Source organism: Zootermopsis nevadensis, unplaced genomic scaffold (genome assembly GCF_977971745.1).
Source record: "Zootermopsis nevadensis isolate Lab colony 2312 unplaced genomic scaffold, Znev_1.0 Znev_ptg000029l, whole genome shotgun sequence".
NCBI classification, from domain to species: Eukaryota; Metazoa; Arthropoda; class Insecta; order Blattodea; family Termopsidae; genus Zootermopsis; species Zootermopsis nevadensis.
The window spans coordinates 14,859,386-14,880,426 of NW_028259161.1; the positions used below are offsets into that span (position 1 = coordinate 14,859,386).

General features: G+C 35.2%; 1 protein-coding gene across 1 annotated transcript; it reads right to left on the reverse strand.

The window, feature by feature from the left end:
- Window positions 1–4,400: 4,400 nt before the first annotated feature.
- On the reverse strand, window positions 4,401–21,041 carry LOC110828747 (RAS oncogene family member Rab1). Its single transcript, XM_022061732.2, has 7 exons — window positions 20,866–21,041; window positions 19,086–19,158; window positions 15,972–16,019; window positions 12,473–12,520; window positions 8,342–8,569; window positions 6,356–6,566; window positions 4,401–5,132 (listed from the first exon to the last, which is right to left on the reverse strand). The coding sequence occupies exons 1-6, from the start codon at window positions 20,886–20,888 to the stop codon at window positions 6,369–6,371; spliced, it is 618 nt and encodes a 205-aa protein (XP_021917424.1). The 5' UTR covers window positions 20,889–21,041; the 3' UTR covers window positions 4,401–5,132; window positions 6,356–6,368.

The following is a 21,041-nucleotide window of genomic DNA, read 5'->3' on the forward strand; positions in this document are numbered from 1 at the left end:
TATGACCTCGGAGAGGGTTAAAAATTACAAACATGGCAGAAAAGATATAAAATATACCAACAAAATTGCAGACATAATTTGGAAAAAAAAAAAAATATTGTCTTCCATAATTAACATCCTGTTACTGAATGAATGGCCAACAAGACCAAAATGATATTTATAATAAAGATGATAAAATAGAGATGACAAAGTTGACTACAGAAGCCAGGAGTGGTGTCATATCTGGATAATACACCAATGTATATCAAACTGAATTCCACTGTCACTTATGCTAATCTGATGCTGGAAGCAGTAAGCACCTCTGAAACATCAGTTAATTCCTATAAAACTACATGGTGCAAAATCCCACAACAGACAAGTATGCAAACTATTTCGCTATCCACACTAGTTACTGCTATGAAAGACATACATAGCTTGTGAGCATCCTTATTGTGATAATTCCATCAACATACAACAATCAAAACCTAATGCAAAATATTAACAATCCATTTATTAAACTAGTGTCAATGTAAGCAGATTAGTAAACTCGATGCAGCCAATTCAAGATAGTCTGGTGGCGGGCTTTTGATGAACCTTAGCATTCCATGAAGAAAGTTGGCTATTCTTTGACAAGCCAACTTTTCAAAACATTTCCTGCGCCACAGAGTGAGTGAGTAAGCAGATTACGTTGCTACGTTTTGGCCATATATGACCACCCTCAAGAAACGCAGAATACACATACTGAAAACTACATGCATCATACTTGACATATGAAGTAAATGTGTAGTATATGAACAGTAAAATTAATACAATAAAACATTACTTTTTAATATAATAATTATTAAAATAACAAAAGACTGAAAATACTGATATGTACATTGACCAGAGTCAGTCCACTACAGCCACTTCTCTTGTATATGCAGCAATAATGGTCATGGGCCTGAGGCAAAAAACAGTTCAGGAAATAGGATATGAGACTTTCGCGGCGAATACTATCAATTGAGAATGGTCCAAGCAGTGCAGCTATTCCACTAGCATGCATAGACACAAGTGTCCCAAAAAGATGTCCAGACTCCCAAGGTTAATACAAAACCACTGAATTACGTGTATTTAGTTATCAAGCACTGATAACAGCAAGATAAAATAAATAACAAGGTTTAATATAGATATTAGTAATGACTTACCCTAAACATTTTTTATGAATCAGAGAACCATTAAACAAAATTTTTGAAAGACAGGAATATACCATGATACCAAACATGACTTTATACTGTAATTTTAATAGAAAGCTACGGACTCATTTTAAATATTTACAATTCCAGAAGTTAGGAATTATTACTTTGTACTATTGCCATTAGACTTTGTCCACAAGGATGTCCCGAAAAGATGTACAGTGAAACCTCTATCCATCGTTCCCGGAACTATCGTTTTCCCGGATGCATCGTCCGTTTTGTTCAGTCCCGAATACATCCCATATAAAATAATGTTACATTTTCCCGCTTCTATCGTTCCTCGAACTATCGTTTTATCGCATCGATCGTTCAAAAATCTTAGTCCCGGCCCACAATTTTCCCGCAATGATCGTTTCTGAGAATTTAAAATGCTGGGTTTAGAGATAAATTAATACCAAAAGACGCATAATGTTTTTGGAATACACAGTAGCGGTAACCTGTTATGTCGCCCAACCAGCACATTCTTTTGGAATGAGGGTCAGCGGTGCAGGGGTGATAGTGGCGGTGCTCAGTCAGAAATTTTACGATTTTAATTAGGGTGCACACATATTTCGTTCCAGCGATGCCAGATGGCATGTGCAGTGTGAATTTCTTCACAAATGCTTTTATTATAAGTACAAAGGAAAGGCTGGCGGCACTTTTCATTCTTCTGGTTCATCTCGTTTCCAGCGGTTCAGGGTCTTCTACAGCTACGTTTCGTTGAGTTCGGCAGTAATAGTATTTCCATTCTTCCTGTTATTGTCCGCAAAGGGGGTTGGAGCGGTGAGGAAGAGGAAGACGACGAATGCAAGCCCGAAGCTTTGCCGAGTTTTGCCGAAGCACACGCTGCATTGGCGAAAGTGAAGTCGTTCTTTTATGCGCTTAATATTAGTGAACGTGACGAAGAAAACATTTTGAACGTGTAAAGAGCTCTGTTTGGTCTAAAACGTAAAGTTTCAACAAACCAGTTGTCCATTAAAGACTTTTTTGGTAAAAAGAAGTAACTTTGAAAGAGAAACATTGTTTTTTTTTAAATTTTTAATGCTTTCCCGCATCTATCGTTTTCCCGCATTTATCGTTTTTATTTCCCACCCCCGCCGAAAACGATGCATCGAGGTTTCACTGTATACACATTCAAGAACCCATTGTTCCTGCCATTCCTCAGCTGTATGGAGATGAAGATGTAACAAGATTGAATACGGTCTTGCAGAGCCACCTCGGCAGTAACTTGGTGGCCGCTTGGCACACAGTTGCTCACCACTATCAACTGTGGCATTTTTAACACCTACACTAGATTTGCTAATTCACTATATGCCAATTCTGACATATGTAATAGTTTTGTTTATCAAAATGTATTTAATTCACATTTTTTATACACTCTGAATGAAATGTGTTACTGATGTGTTTATACATGTTGTCTGGCTGCTGGCTGTGCTATGAGAAGTTGAGGTGATGAAGAAAGTAGTTCATCTCTGTCAGAATCCAGCCAAGCATGCCCCTGTCCACTTGCAGCATGCCTCCTTTAACTTTAATGTCATTTGAAGTAGACGGCACATCCTTCACAAAGCCCCAAAACAAAACAAAAATATAAGACTGGAGACCTTAACAGCTGTGGGGTTGCCAGGGCGAAGTTCATCAAGTATTTTATTAGACAAATATGCAACCAAGTGCCAAATGAATAATCACACAACTATGTAAAGAAACTTGGGAGTATACTGCAGATGTTAACAAAGGTCTTTTCTGTTCAGTTTAAATAAAATTTTAAAAAAGCTTTGTAAGTTGTTAAACAAGTTTATGAGATTTTGGTACAATACACTGCTGACAACTATAAACATAAATAAGCTCTGTTAGTTATTAAACAATGGGATTCTTATACAGCATATCAATAATAGAACCTCTTCACTATTATTAAAATGAAAATAATGGAAGTTCACATTGGTACATACATCATCTTAAGGACATTCCCATGTAATTTATGCACAAGCAGATGAAGGAAAAAATATCTGACGTGCATAAAGTACAAGTGGAAGAAGATCCCACCAATGAGACGATGGCAAAACCCAACAAGCTTACTACAGAATTTGAAATGTGTTAATACTCTGAAATAATAAAACAGAACGAATTACTTACTAGACATAACTTTGAACAAGTACAAGAGCAACGATATGATTAAATTCTATTTCTAAAAAGCACCTTTTTCTACAAACACAACACAAGTCAGAAAAAAAAGAATGAATTCCATTCAAATTGTACATGAAAGGCAAAAAGTGCCAATTTTTTCAAAATGGAGAAAAGCTTCGCCAGTGTACATATCTAAACAACACAATTCAAACTATGTGGTCATTACAGCACTTACAATATAACAATTTTAAGTTATAATTTTTATAGTGTTACAATAAAAGCTACTTCTACCGCTACTCTGCAAATTATAATTCTCATTCAATCCTGTGCATACAACCAGACATTCACTAACGTTAACTTATGAAAAGAATATTCATGTATTAGTTTTAAAAATTAATATCAAGTACTTTCAGATACTTATAACATTCCATGAGGATTACAGAGAAGTCAAAGAAGAATCTAATTACACTATTTTCATGCAGGTATACCCGATACATATCCAGATTTACAACGGACTCCAGTAAAAATCTATCAACATTATTACATTAGTGCATATTATCATCATTCACGCAAACATTTTAATAATGACATTCCTACTTATAAGAATACATTCTTTTGGCTTATTTTTAGTTATTTACTGTAATACATTATAATGTACAAACAGCCACAATTAATACCAGGAATCTGATTGCATGGAGCCACTAGTGAAAAATGTATGCATATACGTACACACAAACATATTATTCATATGAGCCCCAAAAGGACAATCTTGCATACTATGCACAACTTTTCATATTCTGACAAATAAATTTAACACCAAAACCATAGATAAAATGTGAAACCTACAAGCAGTCACATTGAACATATTTATTAAAAGCAAATTTAAGTAAGGCTCTAGTATAATACCACAGTAACCTTCAAGATCCACATCCCTTACACTTCTTAGCATCTACATAGTATAGCTTATTTTATTTATAAATTAAATTCAAGGCAAAAGTGTAGATAAACCAGAAAACAGTAGTTTCAACACATCTACACAAAATGTGCTAACAAAAATAATGCATGGGGTACCAATGAAAAGACAGCCTATTCTATATATTTAGAACATTTATTTGACTTCACTGAGGAAAAACACAGACAGCTACAATAGGTCTTATAATTATGGAATGACAGACTTCGAATTACTACTTGGTACACCTCTGTACAACACAGATGCATGAAAGAAAGCCCTCTGTAGTCATGTCCACTGGCAAAGGTGGAGTAATTAAATAAAATTATACATTAACAAGCATTCAGTGCGAAAAAAAATCCCCCCCTCCCAAGGAAATTTTATCTCAATATCCGAAAAATGTTCACAAAAGAAGAAAGTATATTACGTATTTATATATATGTATATTATGTATATTTTTACACATGTGAAATTCTTAGAAATATCAAATTTATTTATTAAATACACTTCAATGACCATACAATTTAGATGTTGTTCTTCAAATTGACATAAATTATGGGGCTATTCCAGAAGCAAGCCTCACCCGCCAGCATGATTTGCTCCAGACACAACTACAGACACACTCAGGAATAATGACGATACTAGAGCTAAAATTTGGTGCACAACTGCCTTCACTGCTACAAATAACACTCCGAATCAAATGTGCTGGAAACCAAACTATCCAATCAGTTCATGTCAAGTGGTATTCCAGTTACTCTTTGGATCAAATTATATTCACAAAAATCTTGACACAGCTTAGTTAAGTATCTGGAAAACCATGCCCCTTCTTGTATGACACTTCAGTATGGGAAACTGTCCCATGCTCTGTATATCTGCAATAAAATGTTCCATAAATGAAGAAAGAGCAAATGACAAAACAATTTGATAAGTCAACTGATCATAATAAAATAATCCATAAAACTGTGCATCAAGTGATCCGAGGTACAGAAGTTTGGACTTCAAAATCAATGAGTTTTCTTGATAATAATAATAGCAAATTCCAAATTTTCAGTTTAAAACTCAACATAATTTCTGAGATATTTAAGTTAAAATAACAGTATGTGTACTCGTCTGAAAAAATTTAAATGAATCTTAAGAGGCTCACTGCTCTGAACTCCACTTCTCAAAAGTCAATTTTTCAAATTAAAAACACATCTTGTAAATTATTTGTCTTCTTTGCTTCAAATTTTTCATTCTTACAGATTCTAAAGGGTGATCGAAAATAACTTAATTTTAATAAAAATTAAGCAAGTCTGATTTTAAATATCTGAAAAAAGCATAAAGAATTTGTCATTATACTAGAAAAATCTGTCACATTGAAAGTGACCATACAATTATGTTCAAATTGCTTCATCCATTAGAGTGAAAGATTAGATTTAAGGGAGAAAAGAAAAATAAATTACCTCTATAGCTAAGGTACTTTTGTTTTTTGCATGTGGCACAAAAATTTATCTTAAGCAAAATATAATTATAATGAAAACATATATAGCATCTAAATTTAATTGCACTATGTTCCAAATGAGAAGCTAGAAGCATGCTGCCTATTAATGCTCAAAATTTAAAAATATCTATGAAGAGCTCAAAATATGCAACATTTTCTGACACACAATACCATTACCACTATTTAAGCTCCTTTAAAAGTATGATGTGTAATCTAACCCCTTTTATAGCGTGTAAATATTACTCATGATATTTTGAAAAGTTAATCAATATATTGTATGGAATGCAAAATGATGACACTATACCGATATCAAATAGTGTACACGCCATCACACAACAGACTAAGGAAGAAGTTACAATATGATATGTTTATAGTTTAGATGCGTCATGTTTGTGTTTTCAATTCATACATATATTTATTCTTCAAGTCTATACACAAACTATATTAATATTTATATCAATTTTAATTTTTAACATCAATATTAATATAGTTTGTGTATAGACTTGAAGAATAAATATATGTATGATATGTACTCAGTTTCTACTATTCCAGATAGAGATTACAATGATTACCATCCAACAACAATAAAAAAACTGCACAATACAAATGACTTACATTACTACTAGTTTCAGCAGCATCCAGACTTGGTCGTCTCTATAGGCTGTCCTTGGTCTATCTTTACTTTATGAGCAGTTTCTGCTGCTGATGAAGGTGGTCCCACCCTGTTCTTTATTTCAGCAGCCATTGTCATGAATGCCTGTTCTACATTTGTTGCATTCTTAGCTGACGTTTCCAAAAACGGAATTCCGAGTTGGTCAGCATACTCCTAGAATCATTATAAACAGTACTGTCAAATATAAAACTGCTGATATTAAAATCATTATAAACAATTCTTAACCCATTGATATTAAAATCAGCACCATCACTTCTTAGCCTGCTGATACTATAACAAGTTTCCAGATAACAAGGACGTAACATCAGAACAATAACTACCACTAACGGCTGAGACGTGTGTCAAGGAATTTTAGAATTCAGGAATTTTAAGAAATTCAACTTTTACATTTTCAAAACATATGACTAACGGTACAATTTGAGGTTCTCGTGGTGGTGAGAACAAAGATGGTTGTCTTCTGGGTATTAGCACCATTTAGTCTGACAGAAGATGATGGAGGCAGCAAGGACCTCTGAAACATTCGTAAACTTCTTCCAGACTACATCGTGCCCTGAAGGCAGATATCTTAGTTATTTGGAAGATGGTAAACATTTAACATTAAGTGGGTAACAAAAGTCACAAATGAGGCTGGACAGAATGTATCATTTGATCAACGGGAACTTAATATATAACTGACTTGCAATAAGGAACAAGCCTGAAAACACACGTAATCAAAATGACAATGAAAATGCAGTTTACTAACAACCTAACCAGAAACAAAATTGAAACAATACCGACAAAGTAACTAAAATTGATACTGTTAATCTTGTGTGTAAAACATACAATTTCAGTTCTATGAATGTAAATTTCCATATAGTTTTAACCACACCATTTTTGTACTATATCAATATTATTTTGTAAGATTTTGATGTTCTCACAACAGTCACTATGTAAATGTTATTCTTTTGAGTTGTGAACTTGTAGACACATCTACAGGTCCACACAGCGTTAACCGCTAAGAACAATATTCACTTGTACAGTTCATAATTTTCAACAGACCTTGTGGTTCTTCAGCTAACACAGAGAAGGCATAAAAATTCCCCAAGATATGAATAAAGTAAGATGTAATTGATAAATAACTTCAAAACAACTACAATGTTTGAAGCCAAAGTTACCTTAATATTTTCAAATTCACTCTATACATATTTAAAATTCAGATCCTACCTCAAAGAAAACATATCTTAATTACAAACATCAATGGGTTAATGCTGCTATGGGAAATAACTGTTTATTCTGAAAATTACACAAAACACATAAATATACTGTGGGTAAAATGCAGAGTTACTAACCATTAAAGCAGGTGGTACATGCAATTACCATCAGGCTTTATAAGGTTAACGTAATCGATTATATTCCAAAATTATCAAGTTTCTTCAATAAATGATAGAATCTATCAAAGGTCTAGATAAGATCTCAATAGTCACTGTCCCTGCAAACTAAATCCCAGCTACCTTGATTACTGTGTGCAGTTACTGCAGCTATCTTCCTTAAAGGCCAACTTCTGGCAATTATGCTAGAACTGGTGAAACTGTTTTTCTGAGTTTCAATACTGCATCGACTTGTTGGCTGATCCCAATGTTCTGGGGGAAAAAACACTTCATCTTCAGCCCTGAAGCTGGAAACAGTAAATTTTTCCAAATATTAACATCAACCAACGAGTTACAGTGCTGAAACTCTGGAGAACTACATCTTCATCATCACAATGGCTATAACTGATGCTAACCACATATTTCCTAACTTTATACATTCTGAATACTAAATTGACAAAACCTATGTGTAACTACAGCAACTGAAATTTCTGACAAGCACGAGTTTGCATATTCGGCAAAATACTCAACACTATATTTTTCTTTGAAGTCAATGTGTTCCACGTCAATTACATTACTCACCTTTGCGGTCGTATAATCAACAACCTTTTTAGTTGTAAGGTCACATTTGTTTCCTACCAACAGTTTGTTAACATTGTCACACGCGTAACGATCAATTTCTTCTAACCACTGCTTTACATTGTTGAAAGATTCTTGATCTGTGCAGTCATACACCACAATAATACCATGTGCACCTCGGTAGTAACTTGATGTAATCGTTCGGAACCGTTCCTGTCCGGCCGTGTCCCACTGAAAATCAAACCAAAAAACATCAACATTTGCACCAACTTAACATTCAATGGTTTATAGTACAGTTTGTTTTGCTAAATTAAACGTTCTGATGATTGCTGCCTTCTGAGTTGTTGCGCCATGTAGTCCGGTAGATGTCCACCATTTCAGTAGGTACGTCATACCCAAGTTTAATAAAAGTATGTCCCAAAGTTGCAGATAAACAAATGAGCATGAGAAAGCAATATTTTTTCTTTTTTGATTTCTTTTCCAAAACATACCTAAACATCATGCTGCAGTCTGTGATCTGCAAGTACTGTGCAAGGGTCTGCCAAAGTTTTAAGATTTAACTTTGAAAAAATGTCACAGAAGATACATTAACATACAGTAAAGTTTAAGCGCATCATTAGTACAAATGTGAGAATGCTTCTTTTGATTATTATCTGTTTTCCACTTGGTGCGTTGTGTTGTCTGGACAGGGGACATATTTATTTGGGTGATATTCAACCTGGGGTACGCGAAGACATCTTAGGGGGTACGTGAAATTAAAATATATATATTAAGATTTCCATCTTCTGGGTTGTTGCGCTGTGTGGTCTGGTCGATATTAACCAACGTTTCAGAGGTCATACTGCCTCCGTCATCAGGGCGATGAATATACAGTGCAACAACCCAGAAGACAGAAATCTTCATACTCACCGCTGTGAAAACCTCAAATCTTATATATATATATATATATATATATATATAAGTTTATGATAAACACTGAATAATCAGTAATGTAATTTATTTCAGATGTAGATTATATACTATGTATAACTTGAATTATACACCAACAACTTTGGGGGTACAATGTTGAAGAGAAATTATATCTGGGGGTACGTGAACAAAAAAGTTTGAATACCACTGGCACAGAGAGCATACAACATCCTCAGCTAATTAGCTGGTTCTAAAATTTCAACCTATGCAAACCACAAACCTCTATAACCAAAGTAGATATCTGATGACACACAAGAGAAGTCAATTATTTTTATCATAAAAATGTTTACTTACATAAAGTTAAACAAACTAACTAAATCATGTTCCAAAAATGCCATCCATACAATCAATTTGCTTATACTTGGTAGTAAAAACAATATTCAAGCTACAGTACATGAACAGTATACTGTTGGGTAGTACAAATACTGTGAGAGTTTTCAAATACTCTAAAATATATTATTTATATATTTGAAGCTTCTGGTTAAAGAAATAACTATGGCCTAATACTTATTTCAAATTTTCAAATTATGTATGATTAACAAATGTAAACTTTTACCCTTAAGAAATGGCATTAGAACTTAAAGTCTTCATGTCTTAATTTACATCCCACATCTAATTGTTTCAACAAGCTTATTCCATCGATCAGATATGTTACAACCCCAACCTGACATCCGAAAACAAAAAAGAAATCTATAATGCTCCTATGAAGTTCTACCTGCTTCATATCTGAAAGCATAAAAGTTTACTGGCTGCATGTAGCTTTATAGACAGCCTCTGCTCAAAATAACCAGTGCTGTAACTTTGTCATGTACTGTATTTCTTTCTTGGCTCTTAGCCAAGTGTCTTTCATTCCTCTGCACATTTTAAACAAGACCAAGACACAAAACAGTGATTAACTTTCTGGTCTATGAACTGGATTCAGTGCACTTCCAGCATAAGTAAGACAAATTTATATTTGTGGCCAAACACAAACATACAATGCAAATTGCGAAAAGAGTACAATATGGTCAATGGTTTCATATGACTACACTTAATTACAGGTAGCCCCCAATTTACGCCAGGGATGAATTCCTGGACGAACCGAAGTAAACGCAATCGGCGTAAATTGAAACTCTTTTATAATGTAAAACAATGGGAAGTCAATGACGCGTTCCCAGCACCCAAACATTGATGAGTAATATAATGGCATTACAGTTAAAGCTCTGAAATAACGTAAATAAAATAAAGGGAATTTCAAAAATATATTTTATACAACTACAATTGGCAATTCGTTGGTCCCGCGATTGACTGCGATTCTTTCATGTGATTGATGTGTATAGTCATCTCTGCTGTTATGTGATAGTTGCATTCACACTGACCTATAGAAAATTGCGTAGTAAAAATAACCCCGGTACCTCAGCAGAGATTAAATTAGTCCTTTGAAAGTTTAATGCGCCCGAAATGAAATTGCATAAGAGCAAACTCGCATATGCAAAAGTTTGCATTTCACAAACAGCTTTTACCGATTCATCGATCTCATTAGAGCAAATTTGTGTTAAAGAAACATATGTAATTTGCAGAGAATACTGTATTTATAATTGTTATTCAAAATCAGCGATGTAAGAATTACGATTTAGTATAAGAATCAGTATGATACACATAGTAAAACGTTATAAATAATAGTAAAATACATTCTTTCCACTTTTTGACTTGCTGGCTTCAAAATCGGCGTTATTCTGAATTGGCGCAAATTGAGGGCTATCTGTACAGTAGAACAACACAATCAAAGCAACACCCTCAAGTCCAAAAAATTTGTTGTTGACATAACTACAGTCTTTCATGCAGGGTGGTTTCACAATCAGTATGCCATAAACCCAAGGCAGGGGTTTAATTAAGGAGATAATAAATAATTTTTATTAAAAATGTAAGTACAGCATTCATCCCACTTCCAAATGTCGCAAAGCCATAGCAGTTTCAAGGTGTATGCAAGGAAAGATACACTAGAGGATTAATCTGATAAATTTACTTCCACATTTTATTATATACAACTTGTAACTTAAAAATGTCTGCCATATTTTCAACACACCATCTTGCCTATTCCAAACACAATTGTACTGCCTGCTAAATAATTTTGGGTATTTCCTTATATGTTAACAGCAGCATCCATGAACTGGTGGAGGAGTTCTTCTCCCACATGTAAACTACCTTGTACATCATCTCTCATTAGACACCATAAAAAGAAATCAAATGGGGTTATATCTACATATCTAGGTAACCAAAGTCACTACAACCATCACCAGTGTTGTAAAGCATCAAAGTACACAGAAGATGGCATCTGTTGATGGCTGTCTTCTGGGTTGCTGTACCATGCAGTCTGGTAGAAGTTTACAAATGTTTCAGAGATCCTTGCTGCCTCCATCACCATCGTCCTGATGATGGAAGCAGCAAGGACCTCTGAAACATTAGTAAACTTCTACCAGACTGCATGGTGCTACAGCTCAGAAGACAGCCATCTTCAGACTTACTGCCATGAAAACCTCATTACTACAAGGCATTGTTATTCACACGTCTTTAAAAATCCATAGCTTCAAAATAGGTGGATATAAAACCATTGCTCTAAAACATTTTTTACTCAAAAATACATTCCATGCATGACTCAATGCCTTGATAATGGAGGGAGTAAGCACCTCTCAAATGCCACACCGCAGCTACCAGACTACATGGTGCAACAACTTAGAAGACAACCACCTTCATACTCGTCACTGTGAAAATCTGAAATCTCATAAAGAGAAAGTGGCTCGCAGACAAGAGTCAAAATTGCATCTCCTGGTGACAAGTTACTCTGGTTTAAGAAACACATCAACAAATTATAAAGTGGCAATAACTGCCACAAGAAATGTTCATCCTTTGGTATATCTGTTTAACAGGAGATGCAGACATAGTATAACATCAAAAATGTTAGAAGATATATGACAAATATAAAATCATCAACTAGTGATGCCCCTCTACAGAGCAGGCCAAATATCAAGTACCTTATGTCTCAGATCCAGAAACATAAAATAAGTACCTCTGTTTGATCAGAATGAAAGTCCAACCTGAAATGCTCTTCAATTTGTTAACATTAATATTTATAAATACATTTCTTTCTCTTTAACCACCTTAGCAAATAAATATACAAATACTTACAATCTGGAGTTTTATTGTTTTTCCATCCAAATCGATGGTACGTATTTTCTGAAACAAACATTCAGAATCAGGACGCAGGTACAGAACCCAACATCTTATGACTAATAAATTACCCAACAACAACAACACAAGTCTTTATTATATGCATATGTATACATACGTGGTGCGATCGAAAGGTTTCCAGACTGCGCGTATAAAAACCCGTACACTTATCTCAAGTATTAAATTCATCCATCACCCTCGAAGTAGTTCCCCTGGGAGTGAACACAACGATCCCAGCACCGCTGCCAAGCCTGGAAGCATCCCTGGAAATCTTTCTTTGTCAGCCTGTCAAGCACCATCTGCGATTCTGCCTGAATCTCTTCTATCGTCTCAAATCTCCTTCCCTTTAGCTGAATTTTCATCTTTGGGAAGAGGAAGAAGTCAAACGGAGCTAAATCCGGCGAATATGGAGGGTGCAGGATGACGGTCATGGTGTTTGAGGCCAAAAACTGCCGAACTTTGAGGGCGGTGTGCGCTGGCGTGTTGTCATGATGCGTCGCATGTGGAGTTCTTCCTTTAGAATCAGCTGACAGGTCCCATAGCCTATCCCAACAATGCCGCACAAGTCGTTGATGGTACGACGTCGATCTTCGTGAATGGCCTGCCGAATCTTCGTAACATTTTCGGGCGTTGTGCTCGAAGATGGTCGTCCAGAACGCTCGTCATCATCGACAGAGGTTCGGCCATTTTTAAAACGTGAATGCCACACAAAAGTTTGTGCACGACCCATTGCGGACTCCCCAAATGCTTGCTTTAGCATTTCATAGGTTTCCGTAGCCGTTTTGGCGAGTCTTTGGCATAATTTGATGCACACGCCATTCCGAAATCGCAGGATGGTCGGTGTAATGCACTACCAAAACGCCCGTAACTAAGAAACAAATGCTAATTTGATGATGCCGGCTGGCACACTGATTCACTATGAATGTAGGCCGCACCCCCTAGCGGCAGAAGTTCGTACTACATCCGGTTCGCCCTCTATTGACACAGTCTTGAAACTTTCCGATCGCACCTCGTATTACAAGGGAGCAGATATCGTGAGGCTGATCAAAAGCAAAAGGTTGGCCTGGCTTGGCCATGTTGCAAGAATGGAAGGAAAAAGGGTAACTAGAAGAGTGATGGGAAGAAGGATGAGAGGGAGACCACGGAAATGATGGATAGATGATGTGGAGGAGGATGTGAGGACAGTGGGAGTGAGGGGATGGAGAATTGTGAATGATAGGACAGAATGGAAAAAACTCGTCGAACAAGCTAAGTCCCACATAGAGTTATAACGCTACAAGAAGAAGATACACATATTACAATGCTAAGGATATGGTATGACATTAAATCACAGATGGCTTAGCACATAATAAGCCACTAGGCCTATACGTAACAGTGGTAATGATGGAACATATGAATTGGTCACTTAGCATGGCTTATTCCATGTTATAAAAATTTTCTTTTTATCATCTGTCAAACCATTTCTCTGAAAGACCCCAAAATACTTTTCACCACATCAGGTAAATATGTGAACTTTAAAAAATCTCTATTCTATTAAGTACAGATTAGTGCACTCACGCACAGTATATTTGGTATTTCATTAACTTTTAATAATTATTTACTGTCTTCAGTAAGTACAAGAGGGAAAGAGAAAGGTGAATTTCCTAAAAATTAAAACTATTTTAATGTCTGGGTTGAAAATGGTAATGGACATTATTTTATGTGTACATAAAAAATTCACCAGATGGTCCAAGAAGGGGCTGTAACATCATGTAATGAAAATACCTACAGACAGTACTGAAAGCAAAATAATAATAATAATAATTCAATTCTTTTTATCAGAGTGCTACACCAACAGCCAGGCAGCCAATTACAGATACGGCCCCAAAAATTAAAATAACAGTAATAGTAATAATAATAATAATGCTGTTATAATGCTTTCTCTGTCTTCTTCAGTCTTTGAATCTAGCAACAAGTACTTGTTTATTGCAAACTATAAATCTTTGTGGTTCATCATCAATCAGATAAGAAATTAAGCTAAAAGGGTAAATAAAGTTGAAACAATTAATCTCACACAGTTAAAGAAAATTCACAAAGCACCACCAAATTTTTGACTAAAAATTCAATATACATAAGCACACAAACAACTATTAACACTATAAAGAAGACATTATTGCCATATGGCAATAGTGTCTTCTTTATAGTGTTAATAGTTGTTTGTGTGCTTATTTATATTCTAATACACTACACAGTATGCAAATTGTTAAAAATTTTAGGATTAAAAATTCAATGCTTATAGTTCAACTCAAAGCTTTTAAATACTTTTAATATAACTGAATTAATAACGCACCCACAACTTTATCCCTCTATGCTATTTGATATGCTCAGTACATTATGCCTGCATAAACATACTGCAATCTAACATATTCAACTGGCACAGCTACTAATTCTGAGCATAGTTTCCATGACTAACTTTTAAGACACATAATCAGTCATGAATCATATTAGATAACAGGCTCACACATCACATGACAAAAAGTAGAAATGTCTTAGAAGAAAGTTATAATGTTCACATATCAAATCTTTATCCATTATGTCCTCTGGAAGACAGATCTGAATTTTCTATTCCATTTTCTGTAACTAATAAATGTACAAAAACAGAAAAATTTCACCATTCTTTTACAAAAAGAATTTCCCTCCTTCCTCCAGCTACTCTCCTATGTAACTTCTACATCACACACACTTCTACAGCCAAACATAACCGATAGGCCTATATATCAGAACTATAGGTGTTCTCATTTCTGATGTGGTCAATGCACATAATCAAAATTAGGCAATTTTTTAAACACCAAGTGGGTCTGTTTTGTGCAGCCACCACAGAGACATTTACTGTATTCCTCCTCAACAAAAGATTGTTGTGTGATCATAAACCTCACATGATATTGGTCATTCCAAGCAAGCATAATTTTGTGAATTTAAAGCCCCATCTCCTTCAACAACTTACTTAAAATAATTGAAATTCTACAGAACTAAATGGTAAACACTAAGTGTCGATACTCTGCATCAACAACATGAAGATGTTTAATTACAAAAATGCTTACGAATGCTATTTACATCTATCTACCATTTGAATAAAACTGACCTTTGATAATAGTAAATGATATTGATAACCAGTAACAGGCACTGAAGAATAAATCTAATAATGATATCAACCAAGACACGTTTACAAAAAAAACATAATGGCAACAGATTTCATGCACATTCCACCACCACAACACTGCCACCTTGAACTGCACAGAGCAAACCTTTCATAACATTTCAATTCTGACATTAGAATTTAGTACAAAATAACAAGTCTCTTAATCTTTTAGGGAACTCGCATTCATAACAGTCACTGTTAATAAGAAAAATCAGATACAGCATGAAGTTACTCACTGCAAAATGAACCTTGTATCAACTGTAACAAAAGTCTACTTACAAAGTCGACTCCAATAGTACTGATGTAACTCTCTGTATATGTGTCATCCTGCAAGAAACAAAAATTAACGTCAGTGTCCAGAAACAAGAAAGAAAGCCAAGCCTGTTGATTCCCCCATTCACAAGATCTTCCAAGAACAAGAAACATTCATGTAAATGGTAATCTATCAGTTATGACACAAGGTTAGTATTCAAAAGGTTCTGAGTTCCAATGAAAACCACTGACACTAATCTCTGCAAAGAAGACTATAAAAGAATCTGTCAATAAAATGGCAACCAAACTCCCAAAATGGTTCTTATACGAAATATACATCAAAAATTGACACATCAAACAGAATCTACCACAGGTATTAATGCAATGCCCATCGCATTCGACACCTCGCTGGTTGTGCAGCAATTCCTCGCCGAGAAAAGCATTCCCGTCATCACCCAACCACCATACTCTCCAGATCTCGCTCCAAGTGACTTCTGGTTGTTCCCTACTCTGAAAATGGGCCTCAAGGGGGCGCGTTTCCCAACCATGGAGGACATCAAATCGAATGCGACAGCCGAACTCTGGAAGTTTCCAAACGAAGCCTTCCGTCGGTGCTTCCAACAATGGCAGGATCGATGAAGCAAGTGTGTGTGTGCGCAAGGGTCCCACTTTGAAAGTGCCATGTCCTACCATTACAGTGCTATACCTCAATTCCAGGAACTTTTTGACTGCCCCTCGTAAGTTAGCATTTAAATATATGTCCCAAACCTCTTAATCACTTGAATGTGTCACTCTTGACTGAGAACTGTTTAATACAGCTTGAAATGTCTAAAAAAACTGCTATAGTAAAATTTACAAAATTACTATACCACCATTCACCCTGTACTAAATAAATTATCAAAATTAACAAACAAGCAAGTGCTGAAAACTGAAAAATTTTGAAAATCAAAATTATAAATGGGCTTCCTAAGTAACAAACAATTTGAGTCTAGGGGTCGGTTAATAACTCATACGCGTGCATTATTTAATATTTGTTCAAATCACAAAAATGGGGTTTTGTAACATGAGTTCCCCAATTTATATGATTAATTACAATATATTACAAAGCAAAAAAATACAAGACACTCTTCCAAGAGGCTACACCACATGTTCTGTAGAAATAGCAAATACCACAATTCTTTCTATTAATTTAAAATAAAGGTATTCTGTTCCCATCACACCCCAAGTAATGAGAGCAATCAAGCCAACACCTGTATGTGTTCACTATTATAGATTCACAGCCCCTGAACCAATGAAAAGAAGCTGTGATTTTGCAAATTGGGCATGAAACATGTGCAGGGAACAAAGAAGTGTATGTAAATCTAACAAAACAACGCAGGGATATCTGTATTTACTATACACAGTACAAGTCTGAAGAGACCAACCTATAAGCTTCTAAAACATATCTTGCTAATGTTTTAATTCAAAGGAATACTGAAAGGAGCATCACCATCTTGTCTGTAAATCCATGAATTTATGAACGTCACATTCTTCAGCTCTTATGTCTCAACACTGCCTAGAAATGATGCCTGCTTCATTCACCTTCAGACGCATAATTTTGGAAAAAAACTGTACACTACAAAAACAACTTTTTGGGCCTAACTACATAGTACTTCGTAACTATAACCACACTGTTGGTGTAGAACTCCAAAATCTAATGCAAATGTACACTAACACAATCTTTGCAACAAAGGAATAATTCAATTCTTTATTATTGGTGTGCTGTATCAACAGCCAGAGGCCAATTACAGATACAGCACAAGAGAACACAATAACAAATATAGAAAGGAATATAAAAATACATTAGTACAGAGGATGCTAATACACAAAGAAATTTGCTACTAAATACATTAGTATATTTGTAATAATAATTTAAATAAATTAAGTAAATTAGACTATTATAGAATGTGATGAAGTATGACAATTTTCGTTTCGAATATGTCCAAGCGAAAGATAACATTTTCCAGTGTCACCCCTATCAGGCACAACAAAACCCTTTGTTCCAAATATCTCCGAGCTGATCGCCAAAAACCACTTGTTTAGACTACAGAAAACAACATCTCTTAATGATCACATGATCACAAACCACCACAAAGCATGAAAAGGTTAGGCTAGAAACATGGTCCTTGAACAACCTACAAATGCAATACCAATTCATCAAGTATTATATCCATGTCAGATTGAAAATGACAGACTGAAACAGAAAACAAATGATAGGCCAAAGTATGATTTGATTTATGCAGATGTAACAACTAGGGCTAGAAACTTGGAATTTACTCCAGCATATTCAGAAATCTACCAGCTTCTTGTGAAATGTATTAATTGGTCTGACTCATGGATTCTTTGTCAAAGAGACTGTAATATTTATATTATGCCCATCAAAGTAAGCCATCACAATCCTGTAACTGGGCAATGCAGAACCTCTCTGATTGGCTACCTGCTTAAACTAACTAGACCTGAAACATCAGGAGCCGTAAATCCTATAATAGGCACATCACTCAGTCTACTATAAAAATTTGTGATTTGTCATCGTCAACCAATTTGTCGTCAAAAAATGACGTCATCAAACAATGTTACATTATATTTGTTTACTCGGCATTTTTGTACCAACACAACAATGCTGAGTGAACTAATGACTTGAGTAAGACACTAAACTAACCCCCCCCTTGGGGGGGTTGGTCAAGTGTTTTAACCCCCCATTTGGGGGGGTGTTGATTTAGTTTCTTACTCAAGATTTTAAAATGCACCCCCCCCCCCCCCGAGGAGCTTGAAAGGAGCACTCTGCTCAATTCTTATTTTTTTACTATAAAAATTTCTGATTCCCTGTCATCGTCAAACAATTTCTCGCCAAACAATTACGTCATCAAAGAATGTTACGTTATATTTGTTTACATGGCATTGTTGTACCAACACAAGTAAATAAATCACTTGAGTAAGACAGTAAACTAACCCCCCTGAAGGGGGTTAGTTTAGTGTCTTACTCAAGATATTAAAACGCAACCATTTACATTCTTTACAAAAAGTATACAATCACCAAAACAACACTCTAAAATATATAAATTTTGTTCACTACAAAATTGAGAATGTGTTGATAATACTTACTGCAAATCTAAGCAAAAGACATGATTTTCCAACTCCTGAGTCACCAATCAACAGCAATTTGAAGAGGTAATCACTAGAACAAATTGAAGTTAATAGGTTACCTGACAGATACAAAGTTGACAAGTTATTTAATAATCTTCCATCAACAATTAAAAGTCTAAATTATGATATAAAGGTATTCAAGCCTGCATTGAAAGATTACCTCTTTACTCACTCCTTCTATTCTGTAGATGATTTCATCTCTGCTGAAAATGTTTAAGCTTTATATCCATAATCTACGTATATGTAAAGCAAGTTTTGTATTTATATTTAAAATTCTGAGGTTTATGTATATTAAATTGTAAAATTATTTTTCATGCTTGTATTGCAGAATCTGAAATTTATGTACATTGATATGTGTAATACATTCTTGTACTTGTGTTGAAAGTTCTGAAGTGTATGTATATTGTATGAAATGACATGTTCTACATCCTTTGGTTGAGTCCTAAGAAGGATCTATGGATTGTAAATAAACTCAACTCTACTCTACTCTACTCTCAATACCCCTCTGATCTCACATTAACATGTTTGTATTCTCTAGTTTTCCCCATAATTTTCTAAAAAGAAATTCAAGAAGTTGCACTGCTCACCATGTGCAATGAACAACACTTGCAATGCATATATATTTGTCCAGTTCTTGCTGAATAAGAAACCTTGAAATTACAGTCTAACAACAAATACATCACAAGAGCTGAGTTCCTGCAAAGCGACATACCTACTATGAGCTGTAACACATTATGCATGAACCATCAAATGTTATGTACATGCATATTTCTAGCTGACCTAAATGTGTAGAATTTGAGGTTTCCATGGCGGTGAAATAAATTCAGAATAGAAAAAGCAATATTGTATGTTCCTAAAATTCAGATGAGTACTATCAACTAAACTTAAAGTAACCTAAATCAAACTGGAATCCAACCAAACCTAAAACAAACAGGCAGCAGTATGTGCAACTCCAAAGATGGGATGAATTTGCAATGTGGTAACCAATTAATGGTGAGACAAGGCTATTAATTTCATCAAAAATACATTCAAATCAGTAACTCTGCATATGAGTGTGACTTTACTTCCCACTCTCATAGAAAATAAAGACGTAAAGGTCCTATGAAAACAAAACCCAATAAAACGTACAGAATGTCACTGCTTCAAAAAAAAAGAACCTCCATACACTGATAACAAACAAAACGTCACATTCTCTAGTTGCAATATAAATACTAAGTTGACACAACAATTTTTTTTTTATAATCCATGTCAATATATGATTACTCACTGTTTAGTTTATTGGCGTCAGTGATCAGCTGACAAAGACATGGGTCCAACTGGAGGTAACAAGATATTGTTTCTACAACAAAATTTTACACGGCGAATGCACACCGAGATGCACTTTACAAGCAAATCTTTTTCGTCACCAGACATGGGCAATATTCTACGAGTTTTGTTCCCCCCTTTTTAACTGAATTCGTCTGCCATGGTTGATGACTTGTGATAAGTATCAACGCAGCCCTTACAACACCCATTTCAGCATTATGCTAGAAGCTTACGGTGTAATGTAACTCCCATACGTGTAGAGCTACCTCAATAAAAGAATTATATCTGCGGCCCAAAACACACTCTTACAAAAGCCTGCCTTTCCTATACACCTTCACAGGAAATTTTATACAAAACTAAAAACCAAAGACGCATAAAATGGTCTGCTACGAACTGTCCTCCTTACAGAGTTCACCATATCACCAGTACTTACTATTCGGGATTCATTGTAGACATCACCTATTTCCTACACACGCAAGTTTAATTTCCAGATGGCACAAACAAATGCGGACTCAATAATTCTCAATCAGTATTAGCCAAGAATCCGAACACCAACAATGGCTACCTTTCCAGACCGAGCAATATTATCCTATAGGGGTCTACAGCATT